The sequence below is a fragment of the Streptopelia decaocto genome (assembly GCF_964273445.1).
Source record: "Streptopelia decaocto genome assembly, chromosome: 18".
Classification (NCBI taxonomy): Eukaryota; Metazoa; Chordata; class Aves; order Columbiformes; family Columbidae; genus Streptopelia; species Streptopelia decaocto.
The window spans coordinates 2,008,859-2,032,679 of NC_138673.1; the positions used below are offsets into that span (position 1 = coordinate 2,008,859).

The 23,821-nt window shown below is 54.9% G+C and overlaps 1 protein-coding gene across 4 annotated transcripts in view; it reads left to right on the forward strand.

Annotated features, from left to right (window-relative positions):
- Positions 1-829: 829 nt before the first annotated feature.
- GTF2IRD1 (GTF2I repeat domain containing 1) overlaps positions 830-23,821 on the forward strand; it is a 63,053-nt gene continuing 40,061 nt past the window's right edge. For all 4 annotated transcript variants that reach the window (XM_082068632.1, XM_082068635.1, XM_082068633.1 and 1 more), the window contains exons 1-2: positions 830-872; positions 21,773-21,901. In XM_082068632.1, the coding sequence (XP_081924758.1) occupies positions 21,779-21,901 (123 nt within the window). In that variant the 5' untranslated portion in view covers positions 830-872; positions 21,773-21,778. The remainder of the gene's footprint in view (positions 873-21,772; positions 21,902-23,821) is intronic.

Consider the following 23,821-nt stretch of genomic DNA (forward strand, 5'->3'; position numbering starts at 1 on the left):
CAAGCCGAGCCATGAAGGGCAGGGCAAGGCTGTGCTGAGCTGTGTCATACCCTGCTGAACCATGCAGCGCCATGCCATGCCAAGCCAAGCCAAGCCGTGCTGTGCCGAGCCACACTGTGTGGGACCAGGCTGCGACATGCTATGCCATGCCATGCCATGCAGTGCCAGGCCACGCCAAGCCTTGACGAGCTGAGATGAGCCATGCGGTGCAAGGCAGTGCCAAGTCATGCCAAGCCATGCCGATCTGTGCAGGACCAGGTCATGCCAAGCTGTGCCATGCTGAGCCAAACCACATGATACTGAGCCAAACCGTGCCAAACCGCGCTAAACCATACAAAGGCCGCACTATACCAAGCTGTACCATGCCAAGCCCAGCCATGCCGACACCAACAGGTGGCGACAGGTCCCCATTGCACCCACCCCCAGCCGGGGCTGTGCCGCGCTGTTCCGGGGCCGTTCCGGCTCGGCGCGGCATGAAACGACTTAACACAGCTCGTTCCCCCCCTCAACCCCCCCCGTCCGGTTATCGGGCTGGTTAATCCCGTATGTAAATGGCAGCCAATGGATGGTGCCGTTGAGCGGGGTTGGGATTAGCGGCGGGGCGAATGGCTGGCACTTTTACTGGGATTACAGAACAAAGAGCTGCTCTCCATTCCCAGCCTGATTTTTTTTTTTTTTTACCCCCCCCCTCCTTCCTCCTCTCCGACTCTTTCCTCCAAGCCCCCACCGGGAGCACCGGCTCCGCCCGGGGAGGAGGGAGGCGGCGGGAGGCGGCGGGAGGCGGCTCCATCCCGGCCCCCGCCCGCCCGCCCCCGCCGCTCCCGCGCAGCCTCGCCGGGGGAGGCAGGAGCGCCGCGCCCCAGCCGCCCGCGGTAAGGAAAAGTTTTGGCCCCCTCCTTCTCCTCCTCATGGTTACCCCCACCCGGGTCCCGGTGCTGGGGAGTGGCGGGGGGGGGGGGATGCGGGGGTTGGGTGCCATGGGGCTGGGAGGGGTGCTGAGGGGTGCAGGGGGGCATTGGGGTTTGGGGAAGTGCGGGGGGGTGCTAGGGTTGGGAGGGGTGCTAGGGTTGGGGGGGGATGCTGGGCTTATTAGGGCCAGGGGAGCGCAGGGGGGCAATAGGGCTGGGGGGCTGCTGGGGGGTGATAGGGATGCAGGGGGGCATCAGGGCTTGGGGAGTGTTGTGGGGCAATAGAGCTGCCAGGGGATGCTTGGCTTGTTAGGGCTGGAGGAGTGCGGGGGGAGCGATAGGCTGGGGGGGGAATGCTGGACTCAGTAGAGCTGGGAGAGTGCAGGGGGATGCTGGAGGAGGATAGAGCTCAGGGATGCTGGGGTGCGATAGGGCTGGGAGGTAGCGGGGGGCACGAGGGCTGGGGGATGCTGCAGGGCAATAGGGCTGGCAGGGATGCTGGGGCGGATATTAGGGCAAGGGGAATGTGGGGGGGGGCAATAGACGCTGGGGATATTAGGGCAAGGAGGGGGTGCTGAGCTTATCAGTGATGGGGGGGATATGAGGGCTGGGGGTGATGATGGGGCTTGGGAGTGGCAGGGTCCATCAGGGCTGGGGGGGATGCTGGGAGGCATTAGGTGTTGGGGTACATTAGGTGTTAGGGTGATGGTGGTACAGGGGTACTTGGGGCAGGGAAACACAGACAGATGCAGGGAGCAGTAGGGCTGGGGGATGATGCTGGGGGTGTTTGGGTGTTGATAGCACTGGGGGGGTGCTGGGGATGTCAGGCTGGCCCGCAGTGCCCACCACCACAACCATGTCCCGCATCCCAAAGGCAGCTCTGGTGCTGCCACCTGCCCCGGCTGGATGTGGTGGTGCCGGGCAGGAGGGGAAGCTGCGGGCTCTGCCAGGGCTCGCCTCCCGCTCCGCCGGCGCGGGGAAAGGCGGCAGCGCGGCTGGAAATAGAAATGCAGAGTTGAGCTGACGAAGCGCTCGGGGCTTCGGCTCGGCCGGTAACCTGGCCTCGGCACCGCGGCCTGTGGGGCGGAGGGACAGGCATCCTCTGCAGCTCCCCGGTGCTGGCGGGGGTACGTGGAGGTTTCTCGGTGCGTGGGGACGACCGTGATGGGGAGAAAGTTGTTCCCCGGGGAGCCAATGCCCTTGTCCTTCCAGCATGTGGGGCTGGCGGCGGGTTTATCCAGGATGAACTGTTAACCGGAGTGATCCCGTTAATGTGTCTTGTGCTGGAGTGAGCCTCGGACCTGGCGATGCTGTGCAGGTAGTGCTGGGTGTTCACGATGGGTGCCGGGCACACTGGGGCGTGAGTGTTTTGGGAGGTGTTGGTGCTGCCGAGGATCGCTGCAGAGCCGCAGGGCTGCGTGCTGTGGGCACTTTGGAGTCGGTCACTCGGCCTCCTGCCGCATCCATCGCCTGTTGGTGTGCCCGCTCCGGACAGAGCGACTGTCTGGGGATGTCGGCACAGAGCCTCGTGTGATGGGAGCCCCCGGCTTCGGGGTGTCTTCTCCCTGTGCCGCTCCTGCCGGAGGAGCTGCTGGAAGTGCTGCAGCTGGGGAATAATCCCGCGCATGCAAGCGCCTCTAATTCTGCAGGATCCTGGATCTCAGGTCCCCACCGGTGTGGCTGGACCTGCTACATTGGTTGTCACTCATCCAAGCCCACAGAATTTCTTTCTCCTGTGGAAACCACCGCAGCTCTCACTCCAAAATGAAAAAGCGGTGTGGTGGCTACCAGTGTCAGAGCTGACCCCGCCAGCGGCCGAGGGGCTGGGATGCTAAAGGCCACGGCTCGGTGCCTCTGCTGCATCCTGTGGGCCCCTGTGCCAGAACCGCGATCCCTGGCACAGCAGCGTGTGCCTCTGTCAGGGCGATATGAAGCAGCCGGTTTGGTGCTGTTGAGCCGCGGCACTGTGCTGTGATGTGGCTCTGCGACCGCCCATGAGCCCCACGCTCCTCTCCCGTCACCCCGCAGAGCTGGCGTCCCAGTGCTGGGGTGGCGGTGACGACCAGGGGATGGGGTGTCCCGGTTTGGGGCTGTGCCGCTGGTTTTCCCATGCACCGCTGCTGTCTGAGCTGGCACTGCTGCTTTTTGGGGTGAACCCTGCCTGGGATGTGTCGCCACTGGGTGTGGGAAGGAGTTGGGCAGCTGCTCACAGGGTCGGCGGGGTGACGAAGAGGACACACGGCAGCAGCCACCACCGTGTCCCTCTGCTGTCCCTCCCGGGAGGGCTGGTGCTGCTGTGGGTCGCTGCTCGTTTAGGTTTGCTAATGAGAAGCTGGGAGAGGAGGGAAGAAACCTGCTCAGGGACATATTTAGCAACCTGCCCTACCAGCCTGGGCGAGGGACGCGGTGCCCGCGCTGGCAGCCTGGCACTGTCCCGGGAGGTGTCGAGGACAGTGGCCTTTGGGGACAGCACGGAGGGAGCAGGTCTGACCATCCCATATGGTGTGCATCACATACGACTTAAGTGATACTCTGCTTAAAGGAAGGAGGGAAACCCTAAAACCCCCAAATCCCAGACCAAAACAAGTGTTGGAGCTATTGGGGGATTCCCATGTGCTGCTCCCCGCAGGAAATAGCTGGAATTTTTTTCAGCAATTATCAATGCCCTGTACTTCCTTTGGGAATTTTGGCAGCTGCAGGAATGCAGAGACACTCCGGACAGGCTCGTCCCTGGCCGGTCACCCGCTGTGGGGCTGACCCCTGGGGTGGGCACAGGGCTCGGTGCCACTTGTCCCCAGCTTGGGCAGCAGCTCCCTGCTCTGCCCATCGGCTGACGAGCGCGGTTATTCCTTGTGCCACCGGCATCCACGTGCAGATGCCTGTGGTGAGTGGATGTGGTTGATCGTGGAAGAGGTGTGAATGGGGACACTGCTCCTGGGGTGACTGGGCTTGGGTGGAGGTGGTGGGTGATGGTTTGGGGAAGGGGACGTGTGGGCTGTATTGGTGTCCGTGCTCTGCTCCTGGGCCTCTGGCCACGTCTGCGTGTGTGGCACCTGGTCTGCAAGGACAAACCTCATCTAGGGCTTTGGGGGGAGCGGAGGCAGATGCTGAAGGCACATGGGTGGGTTTGCCACCATCAGGAACCTTTCCCTCGAGGACAGGGAGGAGGAGAGGAAAGGACCTACTGGGAGCCCTTTCCAAGGGTGGAGATACCCTCCAAGAGCTAAAAATGTGTTTATTGATTCATTTATTGGGAAGAGCCCAGCTGGAAGCTGTAGGGAAGGGCCTCTGGTGTCCATCTGGATGCTGGCCCGAGCAGCGGGGTTGGGGGCAGCGAGAGCCCCGGCTGCAGGTTTGCTGGGAGGTGGCAGGTCTGCAGATGGGAGCAAGGGTTCCCAGGACCTCACGCTACCCCGTTGCAGCCCATCCCTTTGCAGGACATGTTTTATTTAAATCTCTTGAAGCATCATCTTTAAAAAGAGGTCAGGAGCGCTCCGTCTGCTCAGAAGCAGCAGGAGGCTGGGGGCTGCGCGGTGGCCGGGATCCAGGTGGTCTTTATAGTTTGGGGTTTTTTTGCTCACTGTTTTGGGACCGGTTTGATGCTTCATTTTTTAATGCAGCCTTGTTGGTCGAATTTGCTTTGAGCTCAAGAGAAAAATGTCAAGCGAGTCGGGGCGGTGCGTGGAGGAGGTGGGAGCCGCACGGTGCCCCCACGGTGGTGGAGCAGTGGGCTGGGAAGGGGCGGCCGCTGCCAGAGAAATCTCCCAAAGCAGCTGCTGTGGGACACCCTCATGTCTCATCCTGGTTTGGGAGCTGCTGCCAAATGCTGCTTTGCAAACACTTTGGCGGTGGTTTCCGAGGGACCTGCCTACGGCGGCAGCAAGGCTTTCCTGTAGGTAGGATGCTGTGAGGAAAGGCGCCCGGTACACAAGTCCGCTCCTCAAGAGCAACCCCACCACGGTGGGCTTTACATTCCTGCAGGCAAACAGCTTCTGTTTGAGTTTTCTGGCTTCACGTTGCCTTGTTTCCGCTCTGGTCTGGCTGGTTTGAGGACAGAATTAACCTCAGCAGGATGAGGAGGGGGCCAGCAAAGAGCATTGTTCTGCTGCTGTGTGTTTGCAGGGATGTCATTGTCCTTTACCAGGGCTTCCCTCCCCAGAGCTGATCTCCACCTCTCACGTGAGGGATGAGGTGCTTTCATCTTCATTTTCTATAAATCCACAATAACAGAAGGAGCGAACACCTGCAGGGAGGTCGATGTGGACCCAGAAACGGTCCTGGAAATGTGTCAGCTAGCACCTACCTGCGTGCCTGGTTCCTCAGCCTCGGAAGCTTGAAGGTGACAAACCTGAATGTCCTCTGACCACAGGTGACTTCTCCTTTGGCATGTGCTGGCGTCTGGCTGTGCCCCTGGCCCATCCAGGCAATGAGTGCAAGTGCTCATGGTGGTCACCATGGACTTGTTTTGAGCTGCTCCTGGAGAACTTGGGGGCTCAGAGGGTGCTCTGGGGCGCAGGTCCCTCTGAAGATGGGGAGGGGGGAAACTGATGGGCAGGATGTTTTGTAACTTTTAAGATTTTGAATCTTTCTTGCACTTTTTGGTGCATGTTGACTGCTGCCAGGGGTTACATGTCCTGCTTAGCTGGGGAGTTTGATGTTCCTGGAGGAGAAACCTTCCCCTGTGACAGGTCGATAGAGGTTCAAGGGATTTTCACACTTCCGAGTGAAACGTGTGGCGCTCGGTAGCTTTCTGGGGTAGTTTGAAGAAGAGCTGAGGAATCTGTTTACATGAGCAGAGCTGTTCGGCAGACAGGTGGGAGCTAAGCCCCATCCCTAGCCGGGGCAGGGGATGGATGCGTGGGATCCCAACCAGTGGCAAGGCCTTTGGGGAGGCCTTGGCTTCCTTCTCCTTTGCTGAAAGAAATGGGGAAAAAAAAAAGGCAAAAATCCTCAAAGCTTTCCCTTTGCCGAGGTTTCAGCCGAGCTGGCATCTTGCCTCTATCTCCAGCTGCATTTGCATGGGAAACCACCCGCTCCTTAGTGCCTGTGTGAGGTGAACTTGTGATGGGCCACGGGCCACCAGGTTGCTCATCTGCTGCTGGAGCTCCAGCCTGGTGGCACCAAAGGCTTGTCCCTGGGCGGAGGGGACAGCTCCAGCCGTCATGCTGGGGATGGAGGTGGCCCCTTGGGTAAACCCACCCTTGCTTATAATTAGTGGCAATCCTTGTGTTGGAAATTAAACCTGGCCACTTTTTAAGGGCTCAGTGCTAGGAGCACGTGTGGCACATCGCGGTGACGGTGGCACTCGGGAGCGGTGCTGGTGAGGCCGCGCTGCCCTCCCCTGCCTGCCCACCTCTGGGTAGAGCCTCCAGGATGCTGAAAGCTTAAGGATGAGGCTTGGGCTGAGTTCCTGGGTGCTGGTCCGTACCCACTGCAGTGGTTGGGTTTGCCCTGGGTGGATGCTGCTGCTCACACCTTCCCAAAAAGGACCCTGAAGGATGTGGTGTGCTCAGGTTTGAGCCCCCCAGGATGGGTATTTGGGCACATCTCCCCCGGCACCGATACAACGGGGCTGTCCCTGCTGCGGTCGGGCTATGGGGACCTATTGAACACTCCCATCAAAGTCACGCAGCTCCCCATCGGGTCAGTTTTCTGCTTGTTTTATTGCAAAGTAGGAGCCAGGGATGGGGAAACCTGTAGGAAAGGCAGAATTATGTCTCCCTCATTAGTAGGGGCCTGATTATCATTTCTACCCAGAGCTCTGGGAATGATTAAATATGTGGGAATTATCTTTATATTGCATTAGTATTTAGCAGGCTAGGACCCCATTTGCCGTGGAAACGGGAATGTCAGTCCTTGCCCGCAGGAACAGCCCTGGGACAGGTAGATTCGGGTTCGTGCCACACCCCAGCATTAAGAAGGATTTAAAACATTGAATTGTATGCATTTTTTTGGTCCATACAAGTCACATGTGTTTTAGTATGTGGAAAAAATTCAGCATATTAATGTGACCTCTGAAATAATGATTTTTATATATACATCAAATATATATATATTGGGCACCCGTGTTGTCGAAGCCGAGGATTTGTCCGCTGCCTTTGAGCACTCTCGCTTTATTGTTGGAGGGCTACAATAAAGCGATCTCGTTAGGTAAATACAGCGATGTGAGGATCTGCCATCCACAGAAGCTGCCCGGCTCCTTCGTGCCGTGTCTGCTGCGGGTCTTGCATGTCCTGGGAGAAACATGAGCGGTTGGTATGGATGGATAAAGGGCTTTTTCTTATGTTTTCCTCCCATTTAACCAGCCAGGCAATGAGCTGTTGAGTCCTTCCAGCTGGTGGGACTGATTCCCATCGGAGGAGTTGGCATGGTGTTGGGGTCATCGGCAAGTCCCAAAAAAACTGGGTCGCCCCGTTGCCCGGCTGTGGAAACCCCGATGCATGGGGGTCCTCTGGTCTGCAGGGACACCCCAAGATACCACCAGGTCCCTGGGTCCCATAGCATCATCCTTGCTGCCATCCAAGCAGTGGGACACCCCTGTCCCGGTGGCAGCAGGGACACCCCGCACCCCCCCAGGCGCTGGAAGCCCTTTTGCAATAGTTGGAAATGCGCTTGGTCGGCGAAATATGTGAGGAACTCTGCTTGTTTAAAGTGCCTTTGGGGTTTTGGGCCTTAAATAAACATCCTGGTTGGGGTTTGGGTTGGAGGTTTTCATCCTGGGAAAGGCGGGGGGGGGGAAGGGAGCCGCACCGGTGCCCCAAGTCTGCATGCGCCTTCTGACAAGGTTATAAATTAGCTTCATTAGAGGAGGATCACTGAAAATAAATTGCTCCGCACCCTTTAGGGGCATCGTCACACTGTAATTTCATCTCTTCTTTCTGGGAGAAAAATGCCTAGAAATGCCTGGAGTGAAATTACAGCGTTTTACCCTGCATTAGAGCGTGATGGTTTTGCCCCCCAAAATGCAAACACCCCCTGTGCCCGCAGGTGAAGCTCAGCTGGGGGTTTGCCTTGGGAGCAGGGGGTTAGTTGGGGTTTGCTGCACGTTTCTGGGGAGGAGATGGTTTCCTGGGTACCAAGCGGCCCATGGGCTGTCCCGGCACCCACCGGTCCCTGCCACCCCTGCCTGATGCTTCCCGGGGGGGACAGGGGTGTGCGGGCATTGGAACCCCAGGGGAACGGTGCGGTGCAAACCCAGCGCCCCTGTTCTCTGAGTGCAGGTCTGCAGTGGGAGCGGGAGGCAGGCGACCTTTAACAGGACATTAAACATGTATTAAAACCGTTAGAATTAGTGTCAGGTTGTATTTATTAATTTTATTTAGAAAGAGGAGGGTTAAAGAAAAAAAAAGGCACAGGAGAGGGGAGCGTGACCTGAGAGTCCCATGAGGTGACCGACCCATCGCGGTGCATCCCCAGCCCGCCCTGTGAGAGCTCCCGGAGCAAAGTCCTGGCTCTGGAATGGATCCAGTATCTTCCCATGGATCCAGCATCTTCCCGTGCCCTTCCCGTGGATCCAGCATCTTCCCATGCCCTTCTCACGGCTCTGGGATGGATCCAGCATCTTCCCATGCCCTTCTCATGGCTCTGGGATGGATCCAGCATCTTTCCATGCCTTTCCCACGGCTCCGGGATGGATGCTGCTGCAGGGGAGAGCAGGCACTCGGTATCTGTCATGAGAAATTCCACCTCCATCCTTCATTCCTCAAATACTTATTGTTCAGGTGGGTTATTATTTTTCTCCCCACCTCCCTGAAGGTTTATTCCTTTATGGGGAGGTGGGAGAGCCCGAGATTAACCCCGCATCTCTCCTATGTTGTCTCCCCTCAGCTTTCCCTGAGCCTCCCCTTCGAGGATTACGCGCTCTCTTGAAAACCTCTTTGTTTCCCCATGTTTGCCGTTGTAATTTATGTACGATGCTGCTGCTTGTTGAAAAACAAGGTCTTTATCTCCGTGGGAATTACACCTGCCAAAATCCAGCCCTATCGCTGCCTGCATGATGCGAGGCTCTCCATGATAGAAGCTGGCTCCGGTGCCGCCGCAGCCATGGAAAAGTTTCCTCCGCTTTAGCTGCCGGCGAGGGTGATGCTTGCGTGCCCTCCACACCTTATAGCGCACAGACCCCCTCATCTTGAAATGCTCTCTGAAAGCAGGCTGCTTGGGTTGTGGCTTCATCCCCAATACATCTTCTTTTTCATGATTTGTTTCTTCCTCCAACAGCAGTTTAGTATCATTGAATATATATATATATAAAAATATATATATATAATTTTTTTTTTGGCTCTGGTTGGTTGATTTACTCTTTTCTGCATGTGATATGCATATTTCCACACTCACTCATGTTCTGGCACCATGGACCCAGCACGGTGATGCCGATGGATGGAGCAGAGAGCATCCATCCCACGGGGCCGGGGGTGCCTGTGAGTGGCTGCAGCCGCGCTCCTGGAAAAGGTTATTTTTAACAGCTGGGCTTGTGCTGGGTTTGCCATCGATGCGCCGGAGCACGTAGGCATCCTTTGTTATTTTAAGCCCGATAATTAAAAATAATGCAGAGGTTGTCTCTGCTGCAGGTAGCTGCTGCTGAGGATGCTCCGGGATGCCGGCTTTCCCTGCTGGCACTGTCCCCGTGTGTCCCCTCCCTGCGGCTCCGCACCCCCCAAAACCGAAAAGGCAGCAGCTGTTTGTATGCTGGTGTCACCTGGATGGGAGGCAGGGGTGCCGGGTTCTCCCTCCTCTTCCTCCTCCTCTTCCTCCTCTATGTGACTCTTCACTCATAGTCTGATCAGGCTCTGGGGTTCCGGGCTGGGTGTGCACCCCACTGTGTGCTCCCCCCCGAAACCCCCGGTAATGCCTGTGGAAAACCTTACAGCAAACACTGCTCCTCTCAAACTCATGTGCTGTGGGTGTGCGGGGGGTTTTTTCTCCTTCCCCCCTGGCTCCTTCACTAACCCCCTTCCCACCAGCGATGCTGCGAAAGGCGTTTCAGCCCAGAACCTTCCTTCTCGATATTGATTTTGCTTTCTGCTTGACTCTCTGTGTTGCCCTTGGTATTCTGAGGAGCTGGAAGGATGCTGGGGACAGCCAGGTGGCCTTTTTGGGAGCTTTGTGTCCCCGGCAGCGGGGGGACTGGGAGAGGCGTTTGTGGGGATGGGCGATGCCCCTCCTTGGGGTGCTGTTATCCCAGGGGTCCTGGTTTTGGGCTGTGAGAACTCCTTCTTGAAGATGCTGGAGAGATGCAGGCTCACACTTGACACCCTGGGAAAGCCTCTTGTAAGGCAACCAGGACCATTTCTCCTCCCGGTCCCACATCACTGGCCTCGGGGAGAGGTTAAGGTGCTTTCTCACATCTTGGGGAAAAAACAGCATTTTGCTTTTAATCAGGTTTTTGGGCCCTGCCTGGATCAGCAGCTTCGCAGAGGACAAGGCACAGTGGCATAGCAGCCGAAATAAACCCACCTATTTAAATATTTACTTGCCTGTTATAGAGTAGCTCCATGTTTACCTGCTCAGTGGCTGCGTGTGACACCAAGAGCCATGCCGAGAGCTCGCCGGGTCCCCTGGGCTCAGCACCCTCGCTGCCGGGCTTCGGGCACCCATTGCCTAATTGCTTGCTACCCATTTAAGGGGAACCGATTAAAAAATTAATGCACAATCTCAGGCTCCGTGGGTCCCGGTCTGAATGCCATGACTGCAGCAGAGTGGGGATGGATGCAGGTGAGCGTGCTGCTTCCCATCCTTCTGGCTGAAGGAAGAGGTAATTAGGGGGCTTTTGGTGTTGGGGCAATTTGGTATTCTAAAATTCTCACATTTTGATCCGTTTCTGCAAGTTTTGTGATATATGAGGCTCTGTGGGTCTTGGTGAGGTTTGAGGTGTGGGTCTGTGTTTGGCAGCATCCTGAATTGGGGTGACGGAGAGTCTGAGCTGGTCCCCAGCAGTGCAGCCCCTCATTTCCCATGAAGACATCAGAGGGTTTCCATTTTCAAGCCGACAAGCGCATGTGTGAAAAAATAAGCTGCGAGCCCAAAGAACAAACTCTGTGCCCCTCTGCCTTCCCCGTGACAAGGTGATCTCTCTTCACTCAGCCCCAAAGATCTCTTTTGATTTTGTTTTGAGCGGCTGGTCCCCGCTTCTGGTATCACCATCCCAGGGCCACATCAGCACTGAGCCTCCTCCCAGCACCCAAACCGTGGTGCACGTGTATTGATTTTCTATTTATGAGGCACCTGAGCTGGGAACTTGGTTTCCCTGGTGGTGAGGAACCAGGGAGCCTTACAGTTGCTTCAGCACCCCCTGAACCCACCCAAGGGACCCCAAGAGACAGTGGGTGCTTTAGGTTCCTCTTTCCCTGCCCTTGCACCTAAAACAGGCACCAAATTTGGGACGCCGCTTCTCTTGGCACTTCGTTGGGTGCCAGAGCTGCCGATTAAGGGAAATGTGCCACGAGGCAGGTTTGCTTTGCAGGATTAAAAGCAAATAAATATTTATGCGCTATGCAAAGCGGGCCTGATAAGATATGCGTATCATTGGGAATTTGAAGTGGTTTTGGTTTGGGCTCAAGATGAAGGGATGTGCGTGTCGGTGCGTTATGAGGGTTTAAAGGGATGTTTTTTCTCCTGCTGCACGAAAATAAAAATAGAGAGGGGGGAAAAAGGTTTTTTTTGCTTCTCAGGCTGCTTGGTCTTCGATTTCACCATCTCCCCGCATCCTCTTGTCTTTAACTGTGGGGATGGAGAAGAGCCAGGGGGAGAGGGCAGTGCAGGCAGCATTTCATATGCAAATATAATGCTGGCCCCGTTCCTAATATTCACTGTGTTTACACGTAAATGCAAACAACTGTTGACTTAGTTTCAACAGATAATGTGTTTCATAACACAATGGAAATGAGAATTAAGCTGGAATTTAGCAGGGGGGAACATGTGTTTCTGCGACACCTGGGGCTCCGCCGTGCCCGTGCGCCGTGTCGTGGTGTTGCTGACACCATGGGTGCTTTGTGCTTTTGGGGTGGCCCCTTCTCACTGGTGTTGGGGGATGCTCCTGCTGACCGATTTTTCTTGGTAAAGCACCCCGAAATGGGGTGAGCGGGGCAAGAGGGCAGGGGTGGTCGGCTGTAGGATCAGTGAGTTGAGCTGGCTCACCAACGAGGCCGGTGTCCCCCAGGGTCACAGGGAGCTGATCCAGGGCCAGTTTTCCCCTGAGAAAGAATGGGCTTGTGTGCTTTGGGGGGTCAAGGCATCAGGGAAATGCTGGCCCAGGCCATGGTGCCGGCACATCCCAGGAGGGAGGAGGTGGCAGCGGCCAAGTCACCTTGTCCCGGGGTGACTCTGAGCAGAAGCATCTGGGAGAGGCCCTGGCTGTATTTTAGGGCCGGATCCTGCCCAGCCCGGGGCACCCTCGCAGAGCTCCCCGGGGCCAGCGCTGACACCAGTGCTGACACCAGCCCTGACACCAGCCGGGCCACCTTTGAGTCACGGCTCAAACCGCCAGCTATCAGAGCTGCTCCCGCCGCCTCCGCCCTCCCCGCCCCACCGCACCCCACCCTGCTGGGGGTGAGGTGGGACCCCAGCACCACTGCGGATCCCCCATCACGCTGTGTTGCCCTTCCCAAGTGAAGGCACCGATGCACATGGGCAGCCCCGCGGAGCAGAGGCATCGCTGGGACATCGGCAATTTGGGATGATCACCACCTCTGGGCGCGTGCTTGTCCCCGTCTGTCTGTCCCTTGCCTGCTGGCTGGCTGCCACCCGGCATGGCCGGGCTCACGGTGCTTGGGGCATGGCGTTAAAAAAGGCTGAGCCCTTGTGAATACGGTGGGGAGAAATTTTGTGATGTGGAGCCAAGCTGTATTAGACACCAGCAAATGTCCCCTCGAGAGCAGTAGGGACGGTCAAGTTGGAGATGACACCTCACTGGAGGTAGGGTAGATGGGCTCCACCAGCCCCTGGGGAGCCCAACCGCAGATCGGGGACCCCTAGGGACCCCCAACTGAGGAGCTGCAGGAGCAGCACATCAGGACCCAACACTGAGCCCCAGCCGTGATGCCGGGGCTTGGGGAAGCCAGAGCCGGACCCGGCGGCTCCTGGCGCGTCACCTCACGGCGGAGGGTGACGGCTGCACCCACGCTGTTTGTGTCTGGCAGCCGGCGGTGATGCCGAGCCCTGATAGCGTGAGGTAATGGTGGGGTTTGCTTGTGACACAGCAGGTTTCGGGACTGGTGACACGGCCAGAGGCTGTTTGGGAAGGAAATGGGGGTTCCGGCTGGGCCGGCGCTGCTGACAGCGTCCCTGCTCGCTGGAAGGTGACACGGGGCAGGTGCAGGCCTGGCGGGCCAAAGGCTCCTCCGTTGGCGGTGGTGGTGCCTGGGCAGTGCCACGTCCCCCTGCCCGTGCGGGATGCCCCATTCCCATTCTGTAAAATAAAAATAAAATAAGGCAGAAGGGAGCAGGCAGGATTGGGGAGCTCGGGGTGCGGTTGTGAATTTAGGGGTTGTCCTGTGCAGGAATAGCAATTGGACTCGATGATCCTTGTGGGTCCCTCCCAACTCAGGACATTCTATGGTTCTGTTCTCCCATTTCTGAGCCTCCTCTCCTCCCCTTAAAAGCCATTTTGGTTTTCTTATTGAGCTTATTTATGTGGTGGAGAGTCAGGCCTGGGATTAGCAAAAAGCCTGTCCCATAAAACAGGGAATACTCAATACTGAGACACCAGCAACCAGAGAGAAATATTAGAGATAAAATTAAAACATAATGAGATTAGGCGGCGGCTTTCTATCAGAGACCTCCTTACGCGGAGGTAATTACCTGGGCAGAGCAGAAAGCGGGCGATGAGCAGTGCTGGCCGTGGCTGGGGTTGGGATGGGGGCACAGGGCCACAGGTGCCATCAAAAGCAGCTTTGCGAAAGAAAAAAGCATCAGGGTTGAGCGATGAGGAGCGAGACGAGGTGTCTGCAGCATCTGCTCCCACAGCCAGGACTGGGGTAGATCATCCTCCGCTGAGCCCTTGCAAACTCATTCTCCCCAGGTTCGGGTTTGTGTCTTTTATATTTGCAGTTTGGTTGGGTTTTTTTTGCTAGGTAATTCAGAATTATTATTATTGCTGTTAACTGGAGCAGCACCCAGTTGGACGGACACAAGGTGGGCATGCAGACGGGTGACAGCCGGGACGGGGCATGGCGCGCTGTTTGGAGAAAGCAGATCTGTGGGACTGGTGGTGCAGCACCTGCGGGCATCATGCACATGGGATTTCTCTTTAATTTAGAGGGAAAAAAAAAGTCGAGGGGGAGGAAGCAAAAAAAACATGTGCCTGTGTAATATATAATTCAAGTTAGGCTCTCAGTGACTGCATGGAAAACAACAGGCTTTTTATGTTGGCTCTTGGGGTAGGAGGAGAGCAGGCTAGAATAAAGATTTACAGTGTTTGGGAGATTAAAGGCCCTTGGTACATTGTTCAAATACCACGAGATTAGTTTCCAAGGAGACGGATACCAGTTGCCATAGGCACCGGGGGGCCAGGAATTAGGATTGCGATTTTTTATCCTGATCACGCAACCAGTAGCTGAACGCTGCTAAAACTCGGGCTTTAAATAACCCCAGCATTAGCTTACACACCGCCAAACCAGAGGCTGGAAACTGTATCTGCCCTCCTCACCCCCAGCCCAGTGCCCATTTGGGGGTGCAGAGTTGTCAATAAAGGGGTGCAAGGGGATATGGGGCTGGGAACGGAGGTTGATGCAACCCCAGGACCTGCCTTGCAGCTTGTCGTGTGGCTTCTGGGCTTGTTTAGTCTCATTTTTTTCTCTAGGAAAGGGCTTGTCGGCATCTCGCGAGCGCCAGCAGTCACCGCGGTGCAGGGGCAGGGGATGTACTGAGGGGCAGAATTAGTCGCTTGCTAATTTTGGTGCCGCCCGCTTCTGGGAAGTGCAACCCGAGCCCAGCGCTGGGATGCCGGATCCCGGCCCTCGCTGCCCAACGCTCCTTCTAGGAACTGCAAACACCGGGTTTTGTCCAGGCTGCCCCAATGCTGGCACGGGAAGGGGTGCTGGGCTCCCTGCGGGATGGGTTTTGGGGATGGAGAGGGAGGCTCAGCCTTGGGGGCCCAGCGAGCACCCAGATCCCTTTGTCGCCCATCGGGCACCGTAAAGCTCATCTCCAGCTTCGCTGCTGAGGCAGGATCCATCTCAGCCCTGGCCGCTTTCCAGGCACGATACTCACAGCATCCCTTCCCTGCAACAGTGGCAACGCTCCGATTAACACTCACTTCCCCCCACCCCCCTTTTTTTTCCCCCTTTTCTTTAATAAATGAAGCGGCAGTTGCTTGAAGCGGGAGCTTCTGCGCCTGCCTGCCGTGAGATTGCGGCGTGGAAACTTGTCTGGAGCTGCAAGCCGCGCTGCTCGAGCTCTGCAGGCAGAGCGATCCCCCCAGCAGCCGCCGTGACATGAAAGTGTTTATCCCGGGGGAGATGAGACGCAGCTTCTGAAGGGCACTTGATCCTCATGTGTCTCTCCTTGCACTAGACAGAAGCCTACTATAATTTTACTATATTATATTTGTGTGCGCGCCTAGGCCAGGCTTAAGAAAATGAAGGCGGCAGCAGAGCGCAACGCCCTGGTTGGAGGGGGGGAGGCTAAATTCCTGCTGTGGATACGTCCCCCCGCGGGAGCCCCTGGGTTGCTCTTTGCGTCTTTTATAAGCGGGACTAAACCGCGGCAGGCGCCGGATTATCCGGGAATGCGGAGCCGAGGCGGCGATGCTGGTGGATGCCGTCGTTGTGGTGCCGGCGTGTACGTGAGGAGCTTTTCCAGCAGGTGCCCTGGGTTTTGTCGGTAAAATAGAACAGAGGAGGAGGTGTCTGGTGGTGGGAGCTGGTTCTGCCCGGTAGCACCCAGCTGGAAGGAGACGAGGGGAAATACGGGGTGAGGAGGAGCCAGCAGACCCGGCAAGGTAAGGGCTGCTGGCACAGTGGGGATGTGGGCACGAGCGGTTGGGTTCTCTGTCCCATGCCAGACGGTTTTTGCCCCCAACTCTGCTGCTTTCAAACTTCTGCAAAAAGGCATCAGCTTGCAAAGCAGCAAAAAGAAGCGAATTAGTGGATGTGGGGAGCGATGTGGCAGTGGTTATGGGGCAGCAGTCGGACCGGGGTTTGGGGCTGGGGGATGCAGATGTGGCCTCGGCAGATGCTTTTTCACAGTGGGTACAAGGGCAGGGCAGTACCCAGGGTACCCCAAAAGAGCCCCCCGCCCGCCCCAGGAGGGCTGCACCACAGGGGCACCCGCACATGGGGCAGAGATTAGGAATTTTGGGCAGGGTCGGTTGTGTTTAGGCATTTGAGGTGATTTCTGGGTGTTTTGCAAATGCCCCAGTTGTCTGCTGTACTCCTGGCATTGGCGCAGACCACGCAGTTCACCTGCTAATGATGCATTGTTAATGAAGGAATAAACCACCCCGGCACAAGTTGTGCAGCTTCACCCTGTGCCGGTGCGGGATGGAAAGGAGGCGGCTGTGGGGGCTGAATTGGGCTAAGGGATTAGGGTTTAGCCAGGCAGGTTAAAGCCATCGTGCTGCAAGCAAGTCACCCATACAGAGCAGAAATCTCCACTTTTGCGGTGAAAACCCGGGCTGGTTATTTGGCAAGCACAGGGCTGAGCCGCGGTGCTCCCGCACCCAGGACGGCTCCAGTCGCACCCACCAGCTCTGCTGATACTGGTGTTTGCTTAAACGATTAGAAAAAAACCCACAAGTTGAAATTCAAGCCTGGTCCCTACCCCTGGCTTTCACCCCGCTGTGGTTTGTGTGGTTTCCAGGGCTTTTTGCTCAAGCGACTCCGGCTCGCTGGGCACCGCCAACAGCCAGAAAAGGGACCTCAGAAGTCCCTGAGATGGAGGCGGACAGAGAAATACCTTTGGAATCACTGCCCCTTCCTCATCGTGGAGATAACCCTTAGCATGAGTCCTGCCCCAAAGCAATGTCCCCAGCAGGGATGCAGGGGACGGTCCCCCAGCTGGGAGGGGGATGCTGTCCCAGCACCAGCAGAGAACATTAGTTGTCTCTGGCTCCTATCAGGATGGCTCCTGATGGATTTTAAAGCATGTTTAATGATAGTCAAGGCTAATTGCTTAAATGTCCTTCAGGGCTGGTGTAATTTTTTAAATCTCCTTTAAATACACCCTCCCGGAGTAAAAGGCAATTACAAATAAAATCACTGTTGTCTCGTCGTTACGTGTGGGTCATGGTGACAGTCACGTGCCGGGGGTGTCACCTCCTGCCGGACGGGCTGTGGGTGCTGGTCCTGCTCCCTGTGTCCTGGGGATGGAGGAGCCTGAATGTGGTGCCCAGTGTCCCACGGCTCATCAAGCATTTCGGGTGCCAAAGAAGCCCAAACACCATGTTCAAAAATGCCCCGGCAGTGCCTTCCCCTGCTCTAATGTACCCCAGGCTGTCCCTCCTCTCCCTGGGAGGATCGGTGACTCATAATCCATCTCAAGACCTACCTCTAATATATATATATATATATATATGTATATATATATAAAATTTTTTTTTTTTACTATTTTGCTGGAATTTGGGCCGTCTCACCAGCATGGTTGAAGCAACAAGCAGAATTTTCCTGGAAAAACAAATAAGCAAATCATTTCCAAATTTCCAGCCACTCTTGTGTGGAGCTGCAGGCAGGACCAGCTGATGGTCTTGGTTTTGCTGAACGGTCCAAGCGCTCATTAATTTGAATTCCCATTTGGCTCCTTGAACTGGGAGCCAGCCCACGCTGTCAGAGGCTTTATAAACATCCCGGCCGGGAGCACGAGGGGATTTCCGTGGTGATGCTGCAATGTCCGTAGGGCAGCAGTGGCAGCGTCTGGTTGTCTGTCTGGGGCTCTTTGTGCTGCTCCCTTGTGATAGTTTTGAGTGGTCTGGTGTCCTCATTGCAGGAGATGCTTCATGCGGTGAAAATCGCCAGGGTTACATTTCTAAGATAGAGTAGAGATGCAGGAAAAAAAAGAGAAATAAATCAGCCAATTGATTTAAAAGCAGAATTGGTAGAAAGCAGTATAAGAAGATGTAGATGCAGGATGCCCTTGGTCCCTCCTGGGCATTTGGCTGTTCCCATCTCACGGCATCTCCTGCTCTGCACTGGGTTTGGCTGTGGGTAATTCCCCAAAAAAGGCTTATTGCCCCTTTTTTTGATGATGGCAATGGCAGCCCAGAGGAGCGCAGGGCATGGGGACAGCCGGCAAGAAGTTCAGCCGAATTTTGTGAGTCCTGGGTGAGTGCGTGGCTCCCTTTGGGAAACCGGATTTTGGGGTTTATGCTAAATAAGGGTTTTGTAGGAGAAAGCGGTGGGGAGGACGGCAGCAGAGGTCCTTCTTCAAGCTCCACCATGGCCGTATGGAAACACTGGCTCAGCTTCCTAAATAAAACACTGTTGCTTGTGGTTGTGGCACGGGGCTGGAAATTGCTGTAGGGCTTGAAAAGGTGAACAAGAGCAAGGGGGACGAAAGCTCTTAAATAAACACCAGGAGGTTACAGCACCCATCTTCACCCCGAACTGAGCCCCAGGAGCCGTGCAAGCTCCCCTCGGTTTCTCCTAATTGAACCTGTTTATAATTTCAGGGATACAGTAACATAGTTTTCTGCTCGGAAATTTCCTTTGGGGGGTTGTCGTCGTCTTGGTTTTTTGTTTGTGGTTGGGTTGTTTTTTTCTTTTCACTGTTCTGTTTGCTCTGAACGCTTTGGAAATGGTGACGCAGCGCGCAAGACTGGAGGATGTTTATTTTGGGGAGAGGTGCTGCCCCGCGGCACCGGCCGGGGGGATGGAGAGGTTTGGGGGAACCACTGCAGGGCTTTAGGAACCTCCCTGTGCGCCTGGTTTTTCCTTCGCTGCAGCCCAGGTGATTCACAAGTGAAACTCCCCCGGGGCCAAATTTATCATCTTTCCCAGGATTATGAAGCGAGGCGAGGAGGGAGGTGTCGTAAGAGCCGAGCAGGTGACGGCCCATGCGGGATCCCTGCCCGTGTCCCGCGCCGGCTGGAGCGCAGCACCCCTGTCCCTGCGCTACCTGTCCTGTGCCCACCAAACTCATTTGGAGGGGAGAAAGAAAGAAATATTAATAGTTTAAATTATTATTATTTTTTTTTAAATATTAAAAAAATAAAACCAATCTGCAAACGTTCGCTTTGGCCCCGTGACAGCGGCGTGACGGTCCCTGAGTCACCCTAGGGATGTGAGTTGGGGTGTGGAGGTGGGATGGGGCTGAGGCTGGGGCTGAGCCCCCATCTCCCCGCTGTGGGCCGAGATGGGGAAATTGACCCCGTGGTGGGTGCCACAGGGTGGGATTTCAGCATGATGGGTGCGTGGTGCCCTGGGGAGGGGGTAAGGTGCTCTGCACCCATGCTACCCCTCTCACTCCCTACCACCAGCCCTAACTGCTATAAGAATGGTTTACCCCAGTTTTCCTAAAGATTACTTGGCTTTTTGATTAGACAAACAACTTCAAGCCGTACGTCTTAATTTGATTTCAATAAGCCTAGCGCTTGCCGTGAAGTTTTTTTCCTCCTTTTTATTCCCCCCCTTCCTAAATCCTCTGTCGCTGCTCTTCGTGACCATAAATGATTAAAAGCTTTACAGGAATATTGTTCCCCTCATCCCTTAAAGTCCTGTTCTATTACTTAGGTCATATTTTTATTATGATTTCTTTTTTCTTGTGGAGTGATTCTCCCTTTTTCTTATTAAACGATCGGCCAGGTGAAAGGGATTATTTTTGTCCTGGTCTCCTGCACAGCAGGGAATGGAAGGGAGAGGGTGATGAGACCCTGGCCCCACTTCCCGCTGATGTTATCCCAAGCTTTCCCTTCGGTTCCACACCTGGGGCAGAATCCAGCTCATGGCTTTGCCGTCTGTAGCCAAGGGAGAGGCATCTCTCCCTCATAAGCATCACTTGCCATGGGAGACCATGGCCAAGCAGGTTGGTGCAGCCTGAGCTCTCTGAGGAGCTGTGACCATCCCCACCGAGCCAGGGACCAGCTCTCCAGAGCACTGCCGGGAGGCAACAAGAACATCCATGTCGTACGAGTCGTATTAAATCATAATTAGGGCACTCGAAAATCCATATGGGCATAAAAATAAGGCGCTTCTTTTTCTCCAAGCAAGTGCTCGTGGGGGGGTTAAGAAGAGAGTGATGCTCCCTGGACCGAGTCCTTCCCCGGTGGGATCCCCAGGTGGTGGCTGGTCCCAGCGCGGTGTCACAGCTGCCCCGTGTCTTGTGGGCGGGGAGTGCGGCTCAGGGCTGGCACCGGCGCTGCCATTGCCTCGCTGCTCCCTGCCAGCCGCAGCGGGGCACCTCTTGTTAACACAGCATCGATTAAAAGCAGGAATCTTGAGTTCCCTGCAGCCGCAGAGCTGTGCGCAGGAAGCTGCTCGCGAGCTTGCACGTGAAATGGTCCCTTGTCTGTCTGTCCGTCTGTCCATGCACAAACTGCAGGGCTGGAGTGAGGCGGATGGTTTCTCGGTGCTGCTGCGACCCTTCAGGATGGTAAAGCTGGAGGTGGCAGGTAGAGCCCTGTCCCCAGCGCGGGGACATCCCGGGGGCTGTGCCGGTGGGTGGCAGTGCCCAGGCTGCAGGACCGTGCGGCTGCTTTCCTGCTTTATTTTCCAAGCTGACGCATGGTTTGGTTTGGTTTGGTTTTCCCCCAAGATCATCCTGGGGGAGAACATTGTGCCATCAGCTTTGTTTAGGCAGTGGGTGCTGTTAAGAAGCGTTAAGAGCCGGCCTGGAGGTCCTGATGAGAGGGATTTCTGAAATTTGGTTATTGTTGTTTAACAGGGAGTTGTCTCCACCCTTGGCTTGTTTAATGCCCAAATGACAAGGAGGTTTTGTGGAGGTGACCTGTGTGTCCTTGGGCACCTGCAGAGCTGCCAGCCTAAGGACTGGCTTGTTATTTGGGGCCAAAATCCACAATTTCCCTAATTGCGTGGGGCAGCCCAGCCCTACTTTGCACGCACATTCCTTCTGCTTGGACACAGGTACAAACCGGGGCAGGAAGGTGAATTTGGGTTTTTGCTGTTGACTTTTAACCCTTGTTTTCAGCAGCTGTGGTTATCAGCTGAGCTGCAAATCAAGTTACACGCAGGCGCCTTCATTCATATTCCCTGTCTCCTGCCCGTCTCGCCTTGTTAGAAATTCTTCTCCGGCCTCTTTTATCCGCTCGCGGCTTCGAGCGCATGATTTACGATCCGGTTCGAGTGGCTCCCGAGCATTGCCGGCTAATTTGCCACCCTTTATCCGCGGGATTAAAGCCGGGCGGCGCGACGCTGCCCTGCGGATGGAGGGGCGATAGCTGGGAGGGACGGTGCTGGGGACAGGAGGGCGATGCTGTGTTGGGTCTGGGTGCCCCAGCACAGGAGCGGGACAATCTGTGCAGGGTGGGCCCTGCCTCAGTTTCCCCTGCAGCATCGGCCTCCCTGTGGGTCATGTCTGATGGATGGAGACACGGGCATTGGGGCGCAGAGACCTGGCACAGCTGCTGCATGTGTGGCCAGAATCAGGTGGTTTTCCTCCTTTTTTCCCCGTTTTGCAGTGAGGGATGGAGCTCCCAAGGGCGGAGGTGACCTGGCCACTGCTGGGACACGCAGCATCAGACCCAGGGTTTGCTTATGGCTCAGCAGCATCCACAATTATCTGCTTTTAGCAGAGACGGGGGGTACGTGGGGTTAGGCTGGCCCTGGCCTCTTTGTGTGCCTCAGTTTCCCCATCTATCCATGCCGGCGTTGGACCGTAGTCTGTGGCATAGGCTGGTGTTGTGCTGCGCTGGTGATGCTCAGCACCAGCTCTCCATCGGTAACAGCAATGCACATACCTTTTTTGTTTTCTGTTTCCAGGTGAATATGGCCCTGGCAGGGAAACCTTTAGACGTGACGCTCAGCACCTCCAGAGCTGACCAGTGGAATATGGTTTTTCCCCAGAAAGATGAAATCATCACCAGCTTAGTGTCTGCCTTAGACTCCATGGTAAGAGGCCGGTGGCGTCCCCGTCCCCTCCATCGTTTCACCCCAGGAGCTGCTGGAGAAATAATCCTCTCCTGCCCTGACAGCCGTAAGGATCATAAAGTCGGCCCAAGTTAATCTCAGATGTGTATTGTTTTCCCATTAATATTTATGTTGGTATCAGTTGAATGTAGGGTGGTTGGGATTTTTTTTTGTCTTGATGTTTTACCAATGTTACCGTGAGCTTTTACACAACAGGAGAACAATGGCTTTTATCTCCGAGAACAAAGAAAATAACTTTCATATCTTTTGACGTAGAATTCCCGGTGGAAACCTTGCCTAAGTCAGCCAGGCTTACATAAACAAGATAACTGTCTGGATTAAGTCTTGTGGACCAGAGCTAATCTTATTTTTAACTATGAATGTGATCAAGAAGGGAAAGCGAGTGTGTAGTAACTAACGTGTAATGCAATGCGACGTGCTAAATAGCCCTCCCTTTTTAAAGCCAAGTTGTGTTTAATATATTTATCTTGGATACATCTTTTTCTCTGCACAGGTAGGGATTATTTTCATTAATACTGATTTCCTTCTCTTTGCCCATCACCACCCCACTAAGGACCAGGTTCCCCGGAGCTGACGCACCCCAAGCAGCTTTGATGATTTATATACGTGCCATCCCGTACAGCAAATTGCGTTATCGTAGTTTGGCTCCTTAATGAGTATACATTATTCCGCAGTCCTTGTCAGGTGCTTAAAGCAGGGCCAGGGGGCCAGGCGGTTGCTGAGATTCAGCTTTTAGCCCAGCGCTTCCCCAGTGCCAGGCTCTGCACCCACGGAAGCCCGGCTGCCTGCGGATGTGATAAATAAACCATAGGCCACATGCACATCACCGAGCATGGGTTTGGATTTAATCTGCATCCAAATCTCGCACCCCCTAGACTTTGTATTTATTTTTCAAGTGTCAGGCTTTTTGAGCAAAATTCTCCCATCAGTTGCTGTGTTCTTTGAAAAGAGATTTCTTAAAAATGTCTATATTGGGGGATGTGATTCAATGCCTTCTTCTTGAAAAAGGTGAGCGGGAGGTAAAATGACCCGATATAGAGCTGGCTTTGAGCCCACACAAATCAAGCTGGCTGGGAATGTGTGCAGGGAGCTGAAGGTAGCTCGGGGGGGGTTGGTCCGTGGTCCCTCCCCAGCATCCTTTGGCCCCTCCGTGATGCTGGGGACGGGTGACATGTCTAACCAGGGCTGCCAGTGGGAAAATCCCCCCATTCTACCCATTTAAACTGTGACCTGGGGGAAGCGTCTTCATAGCGTCGGTGCCGTAGCTATGGGAATATGACTCAGGCTGCCGGCACTGCGTAACTATTATAATACAGAAAATAATAATAAAAGCACATATACATGTGTATTATGTAGAGCAGGAAGCGCACGTTACATAAAGTGGATTAATAGAGGAAGTCTTTTCCATCTCTTTCATGTTTTGCATAACTGTACAAGAGGAATCATTCGACTAATCCAGACTTTGACCATATTAGTGTTCTGCGGCTGAAATAAGATTCCCGTGCTCCTTATTTCATTAGAGCTTGTGGAAAAATAGAAATTGTTGTTGGTTGGGATTTTTTTGTTTGGTTGGTTTTTACAGGAATGTTTTCTTTTAAAGTAATGCTATAAAATGTTTACTTTTAGGATAGGAAAAATTGAAATAATAGGTAAATAGTTCTTTTTTTCCAGCAAAGCATGGCTCAGCTGGATACCTTTCCGGAGCTGTAAAGTCAGGGGATGTCATAAAACCCATGAAATTCTGACCCAAACCAGAACATTGCTTTTGATGGAGGGATCTTTTGATGGGAAGGAAAAAAACCACCCCACTGGAAAATCCAGTTGTGGCCCCTCAGTTCCAGCAGGACAGGGAACTGCTGGAGGGAGCCCAGCGCAGCCACC